The sequence below is a fragment of the Callospermophilus lateralis genome, chromosome 3 (genome assembly GCF_048772815.1).
Source record: "Callospermophilus lateralis isolate mCalLat2 chromosome 3, mCalLat2.hap1, whole genome shotgun sequence".
NCBI classification, from domain to species: Eukaryota; Metazoa; Chordata; class Mammalia; order Rodentia; family Sciuridae; genus Callospermophilus; species Callospermophilus lateralis.
In genome coordinates, this window is record NC_135307.1 from 48,305,521 (window position 1) to 48,326,133 (window position 20,613).

At 36.7% G+C, this 20,613-nt stretch overlaps 1 protein-coding gene across 5 annotated transcripts in view; it reads right to left on the reverse strand.

Annotated features, from left to right (window-relative positions):
• The window catches only part of Slc25a21 (solute carrier family 25 member 21), a 502,454-nt gene that overhangs the window by 462,348 nt on the left and 19,493 nt on the right, over positions 1–20,613 (reverse strand). For 3 of the 5 annotated variants that reach the window (XM_076850211.2, XM_076850213.2, XM_076850210.2), the window contains exon 1: positions 18,582–19,052. The exons of 1 other annotated variant lie outside the window; for it this stretch is intronic. In XM_076850211.2, coding sequence (XP_076706326.1) covers positions 18,582–18,651 — 70 coding nt within the window. In that variant the 5' untranslated portion in view covers positions 18,652–19,052. Of the gene's footprint in view, positions 1–18,581; positions 19,053–20,613 lie in introns of those variants that run through there. One more of the 5 variants, XM_077109142.1, reaches the window with a different exon arrangement.

A 20,613-nucleotide genomic window follows, 5' to 3' on the forward strand; every position in this document is an offset into this window, starting at 1 on the left:
AACAGGACAGCTGCATAAAGCCCAGGTAGAAGATTTTAATGTGTCTTCCTGGTTGAGTGTGTGTGTGTGCACACACATGTGCACACATGAGCTATTTCTTGTGAAGAACCAGGAATTAAAGGGGGAGAAGGCATTGAGCTAGTAATTCCATAAGCATTAGCAGCATGAATCTAACACTTGGGAATTCTAGGAAAGATACCTGTTTTGTTTTCTCCAGCATTCAATAAAGTAGACAGGGACAGTTTATTTTATAGCTAGCTTAAAAGACTTTTTTCCTTATTTTTCTACCAGAATTGAAACTTTGTCTGAGGGAAGGGCATGATTTGGAGCTTATCAAAAGGGATTAAATTGGTGAAAATATTTAATACATTATGACCCCTGGACAAAGTACAATTAACTTTATTAATTTAGTTACTATTTTCCAAGAATAAAATCAGGTTTTCAAAAAGTCAGATTAGGCAGCTATTGATGAGAGTCAGAAAAGTAGAATAGCTTGGTGGGAAGCCTGGGTTAGGCCTTGACTGAGAGCACTGAACTTTGGGATTGAAAAAAAAAGACCCAGGAACTAATGAGAAAAGGAGAGCCAGCTAATTGCTAACTTGGGTAATAATGTTACCTTCAAAAGCTGGGAAAATAACTGACAGACCCTAGTTAATCTATAAATCAGTAGTAGTCAGTCAAGTGGTTTCGTTATCTTGGTGGGGAGATAAGAAAATAATTTATATTAAGGAAAAGGACTTCAGTATTTATCTTAATAAATAATGATCAATAAAATGTAATCCAAATTACACTATGCAATTTTGACACCTCAAAAGTTATTATGAATGATGAATATAATATCTACAAACATATAAATTCCACTTTTTGTTAAAAAGAGTAAGTCTTAAGGGAGGACAATAACCCAAATATTTGATATGGTGACTACCAAAATGTGTTAAGAACTACTTCTTACCATAAATATATACAACTATGATGTGTCAATTAAAAGTAAACATTTCTAAAAAGAACCATTCTTATAAAATCACTATGGGATTTTGGAAAGGAAGCCTCCAGAAGCAACAAAATAAATACATTTGAGAGAAAAAAGACTACTTCATCTGGTGAAAAAGAAGATTGTATTAACAATCTCAAAATTTGAGAACAAAATTCTAGAGTTCAGTGAAATTAAAGATAAAGTTCCTAGAAGGCAAACCAAATAGTTTACATATTATAGAATAAAATTATAGCATACATGCATATACTCATATAATCTGTCCCTCATCTGTGAAGATATTTCAAAATGTTTGAAAGATATGTAAATGCTTATGTCTTTATCCATTAATAACAACACAGAGTATTCACCAAGCTAGGTGCAATGCTAAGCACTTGGCACAGGTCAACTTGTTGGTACCTTCCAATGACAGTATGAAGTAAATTGCATTTTATCTCAATTTTATAAGTAGAGCATAGAGATATTGAGCTGCTTGCCCAAGGTAACACAGCTAGTACAAGGTTGGAATCTGACACCAGGCAGAAGAGTATCAGAATCTCTATAGGATACTACCTCCCTGTCTTACCTCTATTCTCCTTGAAAGGTATTACATGGAGGCCTCTTGATGGGGAACCTATTTCTTTCTTTGTTTAATGTCCATGTGCTTACTTCCTTGCTTAATTCCCATAGTGTACTCAGAAGTCTCAAAAGTTTGTCAACTATATACTTATTTTTGGAAAATTATATAATTTCAAAACAAAGATCAGAGAAGACAGATGTTGTAGATCAGTTTTCATACACACACGACACACATAAATAGGCTAAGTAACTCTTTGCAACACTATGGTAAGAACTTAATAGACCAGAAGAGAAAATCAAGATTAGGTGGCTATGATCCCACTGAATAAGTCTATTATTATGAGACTGCCACACATGTGAGACTCAGGTTTCAGAGAGAAATGGTAGCAAAATAGAAAGATTAACTACAATGACTATAACTAGCATTGTGGCCTTTGAGTTTGAGAAAATATCTCCAAACAGGACACCAGGATAAGATACTCCATATGTTTTAAAACTATTCATGGGGAGAAAGGTAGTTAGGAAGTAACAGGCCTACATTCCATGCAGGCAAAATCCAGGAAGACAAACATCCAGGTCTGAAGAATCAATGGGACTTATAAAACCTAGAATTAAAGGCCCTCCAGATCAACACTTAGAGCAGAAAACCTAGGACTCTTTTAGATTTCCTGTTACTTCCTTTGCAGCTACTAGGAAGAAAAATGGAATAGACATCTTGGAAGTGCATAGTTCTAGGGGTAATATCTGAATTTGGTGGCAGGTGAGCAGCAATGATTTTTCTCACCCCAAATGATAATGGGCACTGAGGAAAGCACACCAAAACCTTTAGACCATTTAGAAAGCAATATTTTCTCTACAATCTTGATAAAAGATTGAGAATTTTTAAATTAAGTTAAGAAGTATTAACTCAACAATTAATTATTAATCAAGCAATAAAATCTAAAATAAATCAAAACTCAAATATATTTAATATTTATTCATTCATCCATTAACTTGACAAAAATTTACTGAGCACCTGTCCTGTGTCAGGTTGTTTTAGGCACCAAGGATAGACCAGGATACCAAATATAGCAAGATTATTACCATCTGAGAGCTACAAACTACTTAACAATAAGATAAAATCTTTTATTATTGACATGTTTATTTAAATATAAGAATGCATAACACTAATTGTTAAATAAATGATGTAAAATAATGATTCTTTATTAAAGAATACCAACTAACATGGTATTAAAATATAGTTTATTTTAAATTCCTACATTTCACATAGTAATGCTTTTAACACACACAATTGCAAAGACAAAGGCAATGATTTTTATATCTAGCCGTATTTGAGAGAATTCTCAAAAGCTTAAATTTATGAAGCCCTCTGAATGTGAAGCTCCATGATATAGCCCTGCTAGTCTTGCCTGGTATCTTTTCTTTTCTTAGCTGTTGGCACCTTCATAACTCAACACCAAGAAGAAGTTATTAGGCTATTTCCACATATAAGCAAGTCTTTCCCATTCCCCATGCCATACAGCTCTCAAACCCCTCAGGAAAGCTAGACTCAGAAGGGCAGAGGACCATAGATTTGGGATTAGGAATCCCTAACGTCCCAGGGCTAAGTGTTCCTTTTAGTGATATTTTACATTTATTTCAGGTTTAAAAAAAAAATGAATTACATAACAATATTCTAGGGAGAAATATACTCTGATTTCAAACAATTCACCTAAAAAAATATAGATTTCTGGAACATAACCTAGGCATTTAGGGTTGAAACTATGTTTTCTCATACATAGGACTTCCTTCCTCTTATATGTTCTTACATATGATAACTGTAAATCTTTATTAAAACACTCAACCTGCCCACAAAAGTGGTTTTATAGAACTGGATACATACCTGAAGTTCCCGCTACTCAGGAGGCTAAAAGAAGAGGATTACTTGAGCCCAGGAGTTCAAGGCCAACTTACTCAGCATCGCAAGATCTGACCTCATTTTTTAAAAAGTCAGGGGAGGATTTACAAAACTGTGCAATCCATTTCTAACTTATGTAAATAATAACAAGTAAAATGCTTCATTTTTGAGGTTATAATATAAAACATTTCTGTTCATGTTGCATATAAGCAGCAACTGAGCATCTTATAATGATTACATGCCAAATATTCCATTATAGAGGGCAAATCATATTGGTTAGGACAGACTTTTTTTTTTTTTTTTTTTTTTTTAGTACTGGAGATTGAACCAAGGGGTGATTTACTACTGAGATGCATCCCCTCTCCTTTTTATTTTTTTATTTTGAGACAGTGTCTCACTAGTTGGTTAGGGCCTCACTGATTTGCTGATGCTGGCCTTGAGCTTGTGATTCTTCTACCTCAGCCTCCTAATTTGCTGGTATCATAGGCATGTGCCACCATGCCCAACTCACTTTTATTTAGATATACTTTAGGTCAAAAAATAAGTTTTATTTTTAGTGCTGCTCTGAAAACACTATCACTTCTGTAAGAAACATTCCTCCACTGTCAGCAAAATAAGAGACTATGAAACAGTTCAAACTAGTTGGGTTCTAAATCAGAAGGTGCGTTCTTTACCTTTGCCACATTTATGTCCGGTTAGGCAGGAATACATAAGCAAAAGAGATCTCAATAGAATTTTATTACTGTACGGAAAATGCTTTTCAAATAAAAATATATTGGAATGGCTATGTATTTTAAACTCTGTGCTAGGCCTGGAGATAAATAAAACATGATTTCTAATTAAAAGGGGCTCACTCTTCACAAGACTCTTCACAGTGCAATATTCTAAATTAAACCACAGAAAAATGAAATGATTGTGAAAATCATACTTTCAGAGTTGAATGCTTTAACTAAAATATTAAAAATACAAGTATTAAAAATAATATTGCATATGATGTAAGCATACCAATGAAAACATAAGTACATACAATGATAGATATTAGCTACTTAAATATCCAGTATTAAATGGATAGATGATCCATTTCCTAATATATAAATACAACAAGCATCATGTAGACATTATGTTCATCACTGATTTTCTTTTCTTAACTTAGATGCCAGTATCTCTATCTTTATTTTTTTAAATTTTCCTTTCTCTATGTTGACCTTGTAATCTCCAGCATATCATTTCTTGATGCTTATCAGACAAACACAATGAAACTAGATTGCTCTTTAAAATAAAGTTGCTGACATGCCTTAACACTTTGATGTCATCACATTACTATTCAAACTTTAAATAATATGAAATAAATGTTTTGCCTGGCATGGTGGCACATGCCTGTAATCCCAGTAGCTCAGGAGGCTGAGTCAGGAGGATGGTAAGTTTAAAGCCAGCCTAAGCAAAAGTGAGGCACTAATCAGCTCAGTGAGACCCTATCTCTAAATAAAACACAAAACAGGGCTGGGGAGGTGGCTCAGTGATCGAGCGCCCTGAGTTCAATCTCTGGTATCCCCCCGCCCCCCAAAAAATGCTAAGTGTAACTAAAAACTACTATTCTTTTTAGTTAAAAATGAGTTTTCTACTTATATAGATAAATTTTAATATTTATCCTCTTTATAGATGCCCTAAAATTTTTTTAGCTGCATACATTCCTTATTAAGAGAGTAAGAAATAGTTTAATTTACTGATCATTTAACTATCAAAATTTTGAAGACATGGGAAAGTAATACTGCCACCTTGTGGTTAGAAGATTGTTTGTAGAAGCAAATACTTATGGTATTTCCCATTAACGAAATAAATCCACAACACAGTAGGGATTAATCTTAAAAAAAAAAAAAAAAAAAAGTACTCATACATATATACATAGGTATCCATATATCCATCCTGCTTGGAACTTATGTTAAAGGGGAATATAGTATTCATATACCCCCCCTCATTTTCTTATATTAAAGCCTACTAGATTAAAACAAGAAATGACATTTAAGTAGCTGGCTCAGATATATAAATGAAAACTATGCATTTGGCACTATAGTTCCTAGTCACAGAAGTTTATAATTTACAAGTACAAAAACACATACTCTAGTCCCAAGAATTTCGAGAAACCAAATTATGTACTCTAGGAGTGTCGGGTAATCTCTACACTCTAAAAGCAATTAATATATGTTTATGACTAGCTTATTTACAATTTTTGTTTGATCCAAGACTATGCTTTAAATTTCAAAGCAAGCACAGAAAAAATATCATATCAAACAGAAATAGTTTCTTCCTTCTGTATCTCTGTAAACCTAATTTTCCTTACATAGCCAATAATGACAATTAAAAGGAAAAATTAATCTACAAATACAGTCCTCTAAATTTTTTCAAGTATAGAATTTTCTATGATCTTTGCAAGGCACCTGAAGCCACCTGTTCCAAATGCTTTGCAATGATAGAATTTAAATTTAACTGTACCAGCAGAGAACTTTTTCTTTTTCTTTTTAAGCAAATTACCAAAATTATAGAAAGACAGTGCCATCTATAGGTCTCAACAAGTAAAGATTGATCATCTTGGATTTCAGTTGTGATTGCCTACAGTAATATATCAGTCAATCAAATGTACTACCCTAGAAGGAAACTAAAAACAAAACAAAACACCCGTTCATTCTCAAATCTCTGGAGGGGTTCTTGCAGTTTATTCCTATCTCTGTAATAATTTTTCAAAATAATGCTAACAACAATATCAGCCAAAACAACAAGAAGAAACAAAAACAATGTTTCTTACCATTGTATTATTCTAGTTTGGCCTATTTAGTGATCCATAAATAGCAGCAGCTTTTCAAAAATACTAGTACATTGGTGTGTGTCCCCCCCCCCATTGTGTAAACTCTTTTGGTATCATCTAATTCTATTCAGACATATGAATTTTGTTGTTCTTTTTTCCAAAGAGAAATAAGTTCTATTTTCTTTTAGAATTCCATTCTACTTTTTATAGCCATTAAACTAAATCCCACCTTTATGTCCAACCTAAATCAGCCAAACTCATTTAAAGAAAAATGTTCAAGAAAACCTGCAACTTAAAATTCTCTTCTGGAATGGAGTAGTGGCTGAGAGATCCAGTTTTGAAAGCAAAGAACAGAATTTGAGTTCCATATTCTGCTACTGACTTTGAACAGTTACTTCATTTCTCTGAACTTTACTTTCCTTATCTTCAATAAATTACAAATTGCTGAGGTTGTAGCTCAGAGGTAGAGCACTGGCCTAGCACGTTTGAGGTGCTTGGTTTGATCCTCAACACCACATAAAAATAAATAAATAAAATAAAGGTATTGTGTCCAACTACAACTAAAAAATATTTTTTAAAAAGAAATTACAAATTAATACAGGTGATTTAAGCTCAGCAAAGTGTTTTAAACAAAGCAAATAGTCAATAAATGTCAAAAATATAATTTATCAGTTCTTATTTATCATGCTGAGGATGATAAGTAAGTAGTATCTATCCACCTGATCAGACACTCAACAAAGTTCATATATGACTTAAGATGACAATTAGAATGAATGAGAAAGACTTAATTCAAAATTGGGATGGGAACAACTATGCAACAAAAAGAAAATGATATTTGAAAGTCTGATATTAGTTTCAAAATATACCTGTGAACATCTATGAAAATCATTAAAATCCACCTGACTCTAATTCCATGTTACTGCTACTATTTATTTTAGAAATGTGAGTCTGCAGGGCACAAAGAAATTAGAGATAGGGGCTGGGGTTGTGTCTCAGCGGTACAGTGCCCACCTCGCACGTGTGAGACCCTGGGTTTGATCCTCAGCACCACATAGAAATAAATAAACAAGATAAAGATATTGTGCCCATATATAACTAAAAAATATTTTTTAAAAAAGAAATTATATGGGCTGGGGATGTGGCTCAAGCAGTAATCCGCTCGCTCGCTTGGCATGCACGGGGCGCTGGGTTCGATCCTCAGCACCACATAAAAATAAAATAAATATGTTGTATCCACCAAAAACTGAAAAATAAATATTTAAAAATCCCCCCCTCTCCTCTCTCTCTCTTTAAAAAAAAATTAGAGATATAGATCTGGCAGTAACCTGCAAATAGATGACATTGAAACCAGAGGGTGGAAAGTCTTCTTCATAACTAGAGTATGTGGTAGAGAACATGGACACCTATAGACTATATATTTCTAGAACAGGGGGAAAGGAACCCACAAAGGAGTTTGTAAAAGAGTGGTCAGATAGGAAGAAGAGGGCTGGAAACCAACCATAAGTAGAACTTAAGAAAAACTGGCTCGAGATATGAAAGTCCATGAATATCAGATAAAAACTGGGAAGGAGAAAAGTTTCAGGTAACAGTTTCTAACCCCTGGTACCTGGTACCTGTAAATATAACCTTACCTGAAAATACTATCTTTGCAGATATAATAAGGTTAAAAGGAGATCATACTGGATTAGATTGGGTCCTGATTCAATGATTTATTTCATTATAAGAAGAGGGAAATCTGGACATAAACACAGAGACAGATAAGAAAAGAGCCATGTGTTGTCAGATGTAGATATAATAGTGATGTCATATATAAGCCAAGAAACACCAAGGATAGCTGGCAAATGCTAGAAGCTAACAAAGGCATGGGATAGATTCTTCCTCAGTACCACCAGGAGCAACCTGTCTGACAACACTTTGATTTTGGATTTCCAACTCCCAGAACTGTGAAAGAATAAACTTCTGTTGTTTAAGCTACACAGTTTGGGAGGTTTTGTTCTAGCATCACTACAAGGTCTATTGTAACAATCAAAATATCAAATAGAACATTTTAAGTGATATAAACCTTGAACACATCAAAATGTGGAAATAACTGACACAATTACAATAATTTAAGTATTCTGATTACTTTGAAAATAACTGCCAACTTAAATAACAAAGTAAGAAGAAAGAAAAAGGTTACTTGTACGGAAAATCTATTTAAATCTAGTACAACTGAGAAAATCCTGTAGAAGTCCCTCAATCCAGTGTTATGGTTTGGATTATAGATGTCCCCCAAAAGCTCATGTGTGAGACAATGCAGGAATGTTCAGAGATGAAATGATCAGATTATAAGAGCTGTACCTAACAAACGGATTAATCCACTTGATAGTTTAATAATTTGAAAGACTACAACACTGAGTGGTAACTGCACATGGGTAGGGTGCAGATGGTGGAAGTAGGCTACAGGTCCTGTGCCCTTTTGGGTTATATTCTGTCCCTGGCTCCCTCTTCTCACACTCCCCTTCCCTCCCCTCCCCTCTACTCCCCTCCCCTCCCCTCCCCTCTCCCTTCCAGCATGATATTCTGCTTCACCTCAGGCCCAGAGCAATCTAGTTGCCCAACCAGGGACTGAATCTCTGAAACTATGAGCCCAAAATAAATGTTTCCCCTCCTCTAAGTTGTTCCTGTCTAGTATTTTGGTCACCGTGATGAAAAGTTAATACACCTAGTTTCTTTCATTCATTGCCATTTTAAAGATACTACCAACTGAGATCATAAAGATGTCTGAAGATTATTTGTGCATTTCTTTTTAGTTTGGGGTCCCAAAATGACAAATGATGTCTAAATAAAAAGACATCATGAGCTGGGGGTGTAGCACCTGCCTAGTATGCATGAGGCCTTGAGTTCAATACCCAGCACTGCAATATACTATCATAAGTCTCTTATCCACGAGGTCGAAGAGATTTTAGACTTGAAGGTATTTTTTTCGCATAATTTATGAATGGTTCTAACAGAAGAGTTGTTAAAGTACTGTTGCATGTATCAATTGTCCAATGATCAGAATCTCTGAATACTTCTCTCTCTTCAGTGTAGGAGACAGAATATTCTGTGGTTTGACTTTTGATATTTACTTATTAATATAGTCACAAACATTTCTCAGTCCCTACTATGGTACCTCTGAAACATCTGGTTCTCAATATTCTGAGATGTTGAAGTCAGACTAGAAGATAGGTGAGGAAGTTCAGGTTCAACAGTGTGTTCCTAAAACATTGGGAAACGTTGTTTTATGTTTTGTGTCATGAACACACGTAATAATGGTACTTGTACTTTTGAAACATCTTTCAGCGAAGGAGAGTAAAATAAGAAATCCTTTAAAATGTGGTTATACAGTTCACATTTTGTTTTTAAATTTATATTTTTGAAGACTAGATTTTCTTAAAGACAAGACTACGTTTTAATTAAAACACATCCCTTAAAGGTATTTTATAATTAATTTAAGCAATAGAGTTGCTTCCTCCTATGTGGTGGAAATAAGGGGGATATTTTTTCCTCCCTAATTACTTAGATAATGGGTTCCAGCCTCCCTTTGATGTGTCATAAAGACTCACCTGTTTCACTACAACCTGCTATTTATTATCAAACAATTACAGTTTCCCAAATCCTGAATTTCCAAAGGTGCTATTTATCCAAATCACATGTGTGTCCCCTTTGCACCCATTCTCAGAAAGAATTCTCCTTGATCAAAAATTTAACCTTGATTACCCCCTGGTGCATCAGCTTTTTTATTACCTAGTACAAATTAACATCCAGGGACTTCAAGTATATACACTGACTATTAAGGCATTCTTTTAACTATACTTTAACTCTCGGATTAAGGTAAGAAAAGGTAAAAATCTTTTGAAAATGAAAATATCTAAGATACAGAAGATCAGCAGTTTTTTAAAAATAAAGATTTTAAATTATCTTATACCTGTTTTTTAATTTTTTTTATTGAAAGTCTTGTACTTTCTCCCCATCATAATAAAAGGCACAATTTGCATATATTCTCAGATAGTCTCCCAGAAGCCTATCTTGATCCCAGTTTTCCCTTCCTCAGAAAGGATCTGTCATTTCAATTTCATTTGGTTCTTTGAATGTGATTAATGAGATTATAAAGTACTTGAATTGTGCTTAGCAGAATACTGGAAAACTGTCTCCAGAATACTTTGACTAAACATTTTCAATGAAAGCAATGGATCTTTAGGAAATGTACAAAGTGAATATATTGATGAAAACAGGATGGGGTGTTGAGGGCCACAGCCGAGTCAGGATGATGCATGGCATTTTTGCCAGAAGTAGTGGTTGAGAGGTGACGCCAGCAAGCCATTAAGATGATGACTTTTGAGGTCTCATGGAGTTCCGGTTGAGTTCTGGTTGAGCTCTCGCGGGGATTCCTGAAGAGTTTGCGTTGGTTGGAAAAGTTCCGGTGGTGGGAGTTCCGGTTGGTGTGTGGTGTGTTCCTGGAGGAGCCGCCTGGGGTGGCATTCGGGAGAGTTCCTGAGGAGTGTGCTGGTGGAGTTTGGAAATAAATTTTGTTCCTGCTTGAGTGGCTCGTGATTTGTGCCCAGTCAGACTGTGGCAATGGGGTGCCTACCTACCAAGGTACCAAGGACTAGGTTAGGTTAGAGAAGAGGAAACAGCACCCTCGAAATTCTGGAGAATAAATCAGTGTTCTGCCAGCACAATGATTAAGTGCATGGTCGTGGAGGGAAATAAACTTTGGGACACATTCTGAGTAGGACAGGTAGACTTTGAAGGATATGAGTATAATTCTGGGAAGCAGGAGGGGGCCTCAGAGTTACCACTATAGAAAAAATTCATTGTGTACATAGTATAGGTATGAACTCACAAGGAATCCTGACAGGCCCTGGTGAGAGCAAGACTTCCCAAGGGACCAAGGAAACTTCAGAGGCTGAAGTTTCCTATGAAAGTTTGAAGTAAATGACTATCTGAATGGGCCTGAAAGTCTCCTACATGACTTAGGGGATAAGAACCACCCCATAGGCTTCAGAGACACGAGGAAGGACCCAAACTGGTCACTAGGAAGAATAGAAGGGTTCTAGGTGGATTCACACTCTTGGCTCCTGACCACCTGCATGATGGAGACTTATGGAGCCCTGCTTATATGCAGACAGGGTAATAATACTATGGGAGCCAGATGTGTTGAGGTCAGAGATCTTGAGAGTTGTAACGATTGTGGAGGAATTCTGTCAGTGTTACTATCAACTTTGCTTCAAATACATTCAATATGTTTAAGAGCAACAGAAGAAAGGTGTCCCATTTCCCAGGAGGACACAACTCTGCTTTAGGATGCAAAAATTATGAAGCATAGACTAGATTTTAGATCTTACTTGTTCCCATAGCCAGAGCCCTTTATCAGGTCATAATCTGCCCAACTGCTTGTAGAGGACCTGGATGGACTGAGTTTAAAAAACTGAATTTTCTCTTGGCTAAAAGCTAATCTTGTGTTTATACAAATGAGCATAATACTATTTAATACAAAGACTGAAAGGGTCATATTTATGAACAAAAGTGTTCTTTAAAAAAATATAAACTAAGAGGAGCTCCAAAGATAATAAGAGATAGTAGATTTGGCTTGATCCCTGAAACTTCTGAAACTGTTCAGCCCTTCTGAATATTCTCCTTGTACTTCTCATATCCCGGGTTTCCTATAGAAATGGTTGCATGCTTGTGTAACCATGAGTGTGTTAATTATTCTCTCTGTGCATTAGTTTCTTCATCTATAAATGGGACTGTAACTGCCTATTTTGTTGAGTTGTGGGGAGGATTAATAATGTTAATATGTGTGAAGATGGGTTTCACATTTAATATTTATTCTGTAGATTATCTGCATTATTCACATGTTAATAAGAACATTAAAGCTGGGATAGAGCTATAGAGGACATCTGGGAAACATTTATGCAGAAAAATATTTTCAAGCTGGGCCATAGAAAATGGATAAAATTTCAATAGACAGAGAAAATAGGGAGAAGACATTCCAGACACTATAATGAAGTGGAAAGGTACATGCATCATTCAAGAATGTTGATCAGATCTATTTAGCAAAAACTGAATGGAATGTGTAGAAGGGTGGAAAATGATACTGAAGGTTAAACTGAGAGCACATTATAGGTAAATCAGAATTGATTAATTATCTTTCCAACCAGCAATGAAAGATAAGAAAGACTTTTCTTCTGTTAACAGTGCTACTAAAATTATAAAGTACAAACTATGATCTCTGGCCTTCCTGAAAAACAGATTCTGATGTGGTAGGTCTGAAGTGAGGCCTGAGATTCTAAATTTTTAACAAACTTCCAGGTGCTACCACACTCCTTGCTGTTCTTCCAAGGACCACATTTTTAGTACAAAGAATGATCTCTTCTCATCTTCATGTTTAGTGATTCCTCAGAATTCACCTTGCTGATCTTCCTAAAGGTTCCTCATCATACCTTCTATGACTCTCTTATCTGAATCTTACGGTATTACTTGAAGCTAAGAACAAAGACAAAACAAATAGTTTCAAAGAGCACAATAGATTCCAGAGAAATGCTCAAAGTTGAACACAGTGATTAATGAAAATGTGATGGGATGTATGTCTCTAAGAAACCAGGGGAAAGGGTGGCCACCTCTAGAGGAGGAAATAGGAGCCTTAAAAATACATTTAAATGTATTTTTAAGTTAATGAGAGCCTAATCTGTGGAAAGGTTAATATTGCAAAACACAAAAGTACTTTGCTACTTTTCTACAAAAGGTTAAAAGCTTTCAGCCTTTCTTTAATTCATGCTTTAGATGTGATATTATATTGTGTTAGCTAATATTCATGTGAACTTGAACAACAATTTATGTAAGCTTTGTAAAATGATGTTTAAAAAGCAAAGATCAGCTTCAGAACTACAGCACTTTACTTAAGATTTATGAAGAGCCTCGCCTTACCTGAGATAAGGCCTGTGTCCCATCTCACTACATGTGAAAATGACTATGAAAGAAGTAGGCCAGATTTCAGTACATTTAAAGTTGTGTCCAAAAGTTGGTTTTTGTCAAGATTACTAGGATCTCAAACAGAGGATGTGATGTATAACTCTGCCAAAGTTCAAGGTAGCTATTACATGAACTAAATATGTTTTTACTCTTGTTAATTTTGTTTTGTAGTTTTCTTATAAATGATCTAAAGATTGCTTGTTAATGTTTTGCAGAGGTGTTGTTTTAAGAACACACAACCTAGGTTAATGTAAGATGATAAGTTATCACCTACAGGATAGAGAGATAGACATTAAAGCCCAGTATTCTGGTGAAATTGATTTGCTGGATGTTTAAGATTAAGATTTAAAATTAAAGTTAAATTAAAAGGGCCAAGAAAACCAATGTTTGGCTCTTGCCCTCTGAGTCAGTCTGAATCAAGGGAGCAGGGGACTTCTCTAAAGAGCTTTGCAACTCTGGGCCACATAACCTCCCGATCAGGGAGATTAATGAGACCACTGGAGAACAGAAAGCCAATCAGTGCATTTGCTTCTCACCGGAGAAGGGAGACATCCCTGATGCTTCCAAGGGAAGCCACATGGTCAAGCAATACCTGGATCCATCCTAGCGCAAATGGCACTAGCAGAACTGAAAAGCTGCTCCAAAGTTCCCCCAGGATTCCCATGGAAAAGTTAGTTTGACTTGCTTCATCTTAAACATTTAGCAAAGACAGTTAAAACCAAAACACAGCTATTCCTGGGCATTTTAAATAATAATAATAATAATAATAATAATAATAATAATAATAGTTAAATGTAACTTAAGGTTTACACCTTGTGTTAGCCCCCAAGAATAAGTAAGACTGGAGGCTACAGAAGAGATTCTTAGGCAAGAATGCCTGATAATTATCAAAAGAAACTATCAAGAGGAGCTGCCAGAGACAGAAGTTTTTAGTTTAAGGCCTACAGATATTCCTAACCTACACAGGTAGGCTTGGTGTTTGCTAGTATGATTATCCAGCCCTGAGTAACAGAATTAAAGGTTTCTCTATTAGACACAGGTCATACTAGTAAAAGGATCTTGCAATATCAGATGACATTAAATTATTAAACTGTATCTTATGGGGAAGGATATCTGTAACACTAAAAGTTAAATATTATGTTTACAGTCCTGATAACTGGGGATGTTAGAGCCTGGTGAGAGAATTTCTATACAGTGACATGTTCCAGCTGCTGCAACATTTATTCAGTACTCATGGTTTTTGTTTCTCTCATAGAAGCACCCATCCCCAGATGACTTTACAACCTGTTCTTCCCCAACCAAACTTCAAATTGAACTGACTTCTAAAAGGGAACTCACATCCCCCACATCGTCTCCCATGTCAAGCCCCCTCATGTTCGATGCCCTATATCAGCTCTGAAGCAGCCAGAACGAGCCATCGCCCCTTCTCCTTACAGCAATAAGGAGTTCCTAAAATTAAAGAGGGAATGAAGCCAGAAATAGATAGACAGTGTAGATAGGTAAATCGAGTCAGGAGGCCAATTTTGAGTGAGTCTGAAAAGTTAAGGACTGTCCCCTGAGGGTTACTGTTTACTCTAGTGTCAACCTTAGTAGGACCATTTGTGAACAAGCTAGTGGCTTTCATCAAGAACAGAGTAAACACAGTTCAGATATTGGTTCTGTGTACCCACTATCAAGCCCTTGACTCAGAAGGAGAATCCTACCAAGATGTAAGACCTGCGCATTATAGACCTCCAACTGAGGGAACCATGATTGGTTCCCAAGTTTCCAGACAAAGGGTGGAATGAGAAACTAATGTGACTCCATTTTTGAGAAACAAGCCTCTACCTCAGAGCAAAGCCTGTCCAAGGAAGGGGGAGTGAACTTTGTCCTTGGAAAAACCCACAGAGCATTCCTAAGCACATACCCATCCTGCTGAGTTGTTTGTAAATAACAGGAGAGGTTTGTGGCACCAGGTGTCCCTGACTCAGTTAGGCTAGGTGAGGACCCATAGCAACTCCCCTAGCAACCTCCAATCAGCATGAGACAGGGAAAATACCTGGAATGCAAGATGATCCCCAAGTAGTTTATGGTGGTTGATAACATGTTGGGAAACCGCGTAGCTTAGCATGTACACCCCTCGTGGCCTAAACCAATCAGTTCAAAGGAATCCCCCTCTTGTATTAACCAATCACCCTACCTAACTTGTTTCTGCCATTGAATGTGCTAATCAATGTTAAGAGTTGTTGTTTGATTTTCCCGTGGTATGGAATGATTTCCTGTGTGATGTTGTGACGCATAGAGTATCCCCCCAAAACATAAAATCTCACTGAACAAAGGACCAGGGCTCACTCCCTGGGACCCTGTGTCGGGAACGGTTGTGAGTCCAGGCTCGAGCTTGCAATAAAGACTCTTGTGTGATTGTATCAGATTCGGCTCCTTGAGGTCTACTGGGGTCCCACAAATCTGGCATAACAGCACCACACATTCACATGGGGATTGGCTAGAGTTGATTGATGTAGAGGTGGAACCCTGTCAACTCTGGATTGTTTTGAGTCTTTCCTTAGGATTTTGGACAAAAATTAAAAGAAAGCAAGTCAGTCTCTGATGTTTACCAGGGAACAGAAGTCAAAGGCATGGATATTTAAAAGCTGTTGGAGACCAGGTTCTGCCACATAGAAGAGCTCAATGAAAGCTGAAAACAGTAGTTAACTACAAGAAACAACAATGCTCAGGATACCAAGATGGCACAGAGAAATAACTCTCCCTGTTTGTCAAGTGTACACCCTGACAACCTTGGATATCTCTATATAAGCCAGGATGGCAAGGCCCAATCACAGCCTAATCTGGTCTTGACAGAATGCTCTGTGAATTCTCCAAGTGAAACAAAGACAAGTTGCCCTGTTAGCTGCTGAAAGGCAGCTTTTCCTCCCTAAAGGAAGACTATTATCTAATGGAAGACTGCTGCAAGGCCTTTCTCATCCATTTCCTTGGTTTCAGTGAAACACATGACTTTCCACCTCACCCCTATCTATGTTACAGCTGTAGACTTCATCACAAATCTATAAAGCTACTCAGCTGTGGTTCAGAGGTAGGTCCTCAACAGCAAGGGACCAGTCACTCATAGTCTATCATTCGACCTCTTCAGGTCAGTGTTGTCTGGAGTACTAGGTACAATATGACTTACTTCAGCTGTAATGAACTAAATCCACTTGAGCATGTTTTCTTTACCAGGCAAATGTGTGGAGTATGCCAAACCATCCTAACAGCTGTAGTAGTAACACTATGGCCCTATTATTAGCCACCAACCTGCTGCCTTGGGGATGTTTGACCATTTGACAAAGAAAAGAAGTAAGAGCTAAAGAGAATCTACTTCCTTCTCCTCTTCAGAAATGCACACTGGACCTTAAATGCCATGAGACATGCTGCTAGCTCTCCAATAAACCTCCCCAGTTTATATATTTTTTCTAAGAGAACATTCCCTTACAATGTATTTTTGAACTTTACAACCAGAAGATCATATAATACACAGAGAGATGATAGTACCAGAAATCAGAATTCCTGTGCTAGAAATTCAAATGCATCTTCTTTTTATTAAAATTATGCTTCTCTTGTATATTGATTTTTTCTGATCCTTGATCTAGTATATGCAAAAGGATTATTGCATTTATTACAGTTGCAATAAAGTCTTATGAAAATGCTTTTGGCCAAGTACTCTTTCTCACTCTGATGAAAGTATAAATTACTCTCATCACTTATCAAAAACCTCATAGTACAAACTATATAAATTAACCATTCTACTATTTTAAAGTTATCTTATAAATGTCCTAATTTTCATTCATACTAGTTACAATCATAAGACTATATGATGGCATCATACATTATATGTATGATAAATACTTATCCAACAAAACACCATAAATAGGATTAAATTTTGATCTACTTTTAACATCCTTTGAGTTTAGCTGTGCCTAATACATATTATTATTATCTAAACCAATATACAGATGCTTATTAATCACCAATATACAGATGCTTATTAATCACTGTTCATAGCTTAAGATGTTAACCAACTAGCTCCACTTTCCCTCTGGGACAAGTGAGTTTTCTTTGATCAAGGTCACAGACTGGGAATAAAGTGAGTCAGGTAGAGCTAGCAGAGCTGTGGCCATTGTGAAATCCACCAAAAATTGTGAATAAATCAGTGCAAGTTCATCACCACTACTGGGAAACAACTTAAAAAGTAGGCAGTAGGGTCACTGACATCATAATGGGTGGACAATCCACAATTACCTATAAGAAATTAATGCCTCAATTGTTACTAATAATTAATAATGAGATATGAACTTCAGAAAAGTGTACACATTGTGACACATCTAGTTGCTTGTGGTACCCCTAAGATTCAACATGATGATACTGGTCATAATTTGTAGTAGTCCTTTATAAATAGCCCAAATCTGTTTTAAAATATAGTAAATTTTACTAATCAACATTAAACATTTTCTTGTCCTTGTCTTAATATGATTTATTAGTATCATCATAATTTATTAAAGGAATAATCACACTTATCAAATTCTGGTATTTATTTGTTATGGTAATTATTTGTTATGTATTTATAATAAAACGCACCACTGTATGCAAGATTAAATTAATCAATTACACTTTTAAATATTTTTTAAAATCCATGCGCATAATTTCATGGTAAATTTCCTCAGCTACATTTAACACAATTATTGCCAAGAATGGTTATGACATATCATTTGCTAACGGTTTTTCCTCTTTCTCCTACAACATAACTCTCCATAAATTGTAATTCCATTATACCAACTGTTTGTGTGTTAAAATATGCATTTAATTTTAATATGCCTATTTATGGCGCAATTATATTCCCAAGAAAGAATGGTAAGCAATAAGAAGCCCTGCAGAGTCATACCTAATACTCTGATGAGCAAGGAAGGATCTGTGTAAGATCTGTGCTACTTTGGAGAGAATCTACAAGTGCTAGCAAACTTAAGTAAAACAGAACAAAATAGCCAGCAAAGCAAAAAAGACTTCCTTCAAATTACAAGACTTGGTGCTGCCCGCCTCTTGCAGCCTAGGAACAGAGAAGGCCAGGAACCCAAGAGCTGCTGGCATCAGTGCCGAGGCGACTTTATCTAGGACACAAGGCACTCTCAGCCCGCTCTGGCTTCCTTTGCCCTTGTGCTCTGCGGGCTCAGGTATTGAACCGGCCGCGCAGAATTTTAAGAAAGAGGATAAAACTTGGGCCGGGAAGCTTGTCTGAGAAATGTTTTCGGGGCACGCAATGGGGCAAAGAACTAGTCTCCGGCTGAGCGGAGCAGAGCGGGGCCCGGCCTTACCAGCTGAACCACCGGCCACGATCTGCCGAGAAGCCTCACGCACTAATCCGACTTCGGGCTTGGCGGACATCTTCACAGCCGGAGAAGGAGGGAGGGGACTGGGATGAGAGATCAAGCTCGCTCCTGAATCCTGGCCTGCGCCGCCTCTCCGGATAACAGTCGGTGCTGGGTTGGTCTTCTGGCGGGTGGTTTCCTGGGCGCCAGCAATCCAGGTACTACCCAGAGACGGCGATTCGGGCACTGGCTCCCTACTAGATCTCTGGTGGGTGGGACGCTGCCTACTTCGCTGCTTCTGGGTGGCCTTTCCCTTCGACTGGTCTCCCTGCGCTCAGGAAAGGTCTCTGGAGAGAAAACTGGAGGATGGCAGTAGGTGGACTCACCGCAGCATGTCAGGCTTGGTCTCTTAGATTGGCGCCCCCCCGCGCTTCTCTATCAAGAGCTTCCTGCTGTTTGTCAAGTAGGACGCTCTGCCTTTGATAACGCAAGTGAAGCCACTAGGGCCAAAGCTCCAAGAGTAAGGCTGGAGCGACCCTTGCCCCACTGGCAGGACAGAACACAGTGCCGTTCTATAGAGTGGACAGGTGAACAATTCCTCGGAGTTATCCTGAGTTGTAGACTGAAGCAACTAAGTCAAGGCAGATGAGAAAATGGCTTTAAGGAAATTTATTTCAAACCTCATAAGCTTTAGTTTTATTTGCTGAAAGACCAAAGAGAAAATGCCTGGTTACAAATAGTCTTCTAGACCCAGGCTCAGAGGTTCTCAAAGTATGAAACCAAACATAATTTTTGAATCTGGTAGAAAGTGAAATTCAGAAGCTCCACTCTCACCTACTGAATCAGAATCTCTGGGATTAGGGCCCAGAAACCTGTTTTAACCAGTTCTCTATAGATTATTATGAACATTATAAAGTTTTTGAACCACTGAGTTAAATAATTCAGGAACATTAAGGAATTTCCAGTATATTCTCTATAAAACACTTATTTTTTCATATTAGCTTCTTAGAATAGTTAACAAAACAAAAAATAGTCATTTAAACCATAAGTTGCAAACTGCTATGTAGGAGAGACACAAATTCCTGCCACACAAGATTGTGAAATTTTAAAAGAAACACCCACCACACCCCTACAGGCAGGAAATGATAAGAATAGAAGGGACAACTGGGAGGCTTTGGCTATTGTTATTATTTCTAATTCATGGTATTTAATACTAAATACATTTATTTTGTGCCATATAAAATTGCTATTTTTGAAGGCCAAAACCTTTGTATATGAACAATTAAATTTAATATATGATTTCCAGTCAAACGTACAAAATACTGTATTAGGATTTCATACTTTATTTCTTTAGCTGAGCCATTAAAAGTCAGTGATACTAATACCTGACTGGAAAAATTATTCAGAGTGAGGAATTGGGGAGACTTGCTTATGTGATTAGATATTCAAAAATAAAGTTTCTCATTTGATTAAAATGGCTAAATTTGAAATTTTCCCCAAGAAATAGTTCTCAGAATTATTTGCTAATTATGTAGAATAAAAGCTTTTGCATAGTATTTTTCAGCTTTTCACTGATTAAAATATAAGGTCATGATTATGTAACATTAAATCACTTTTTTGTCAAAAAGTGATGATTTTATGTTGTGTGGAAACAATTTCACACAATAGAAAGCATTTCCTTCCTTTTACAACTGAGAAAAAACTGAGCAGAGACTTGAGTTTTCCACAATGAAACAAGGAGTGACAGAAGAGGTGGGCTTCCATTCTAGGATTCCTCTGGTAAAAAATGAGATTTGTGTGTGTGTGTGTGTGTGTGTGTGTGTGTGTGTATACACACACACACACATTTTTTTTTTAGTTGTTGATGGACATTTACCTATTTATATGTGGTGCTGAGAATCAAATCCAGTGTTCACACATGCTAGGCAAGTGCTCTGCCACTGAGCCACAACCCCAGCCCTGAAATTGTCAATTTAATTATTAACCATAAACCAAACAAAATACATTCTGTCATACAGAAATCTAAAATAACTAAAGA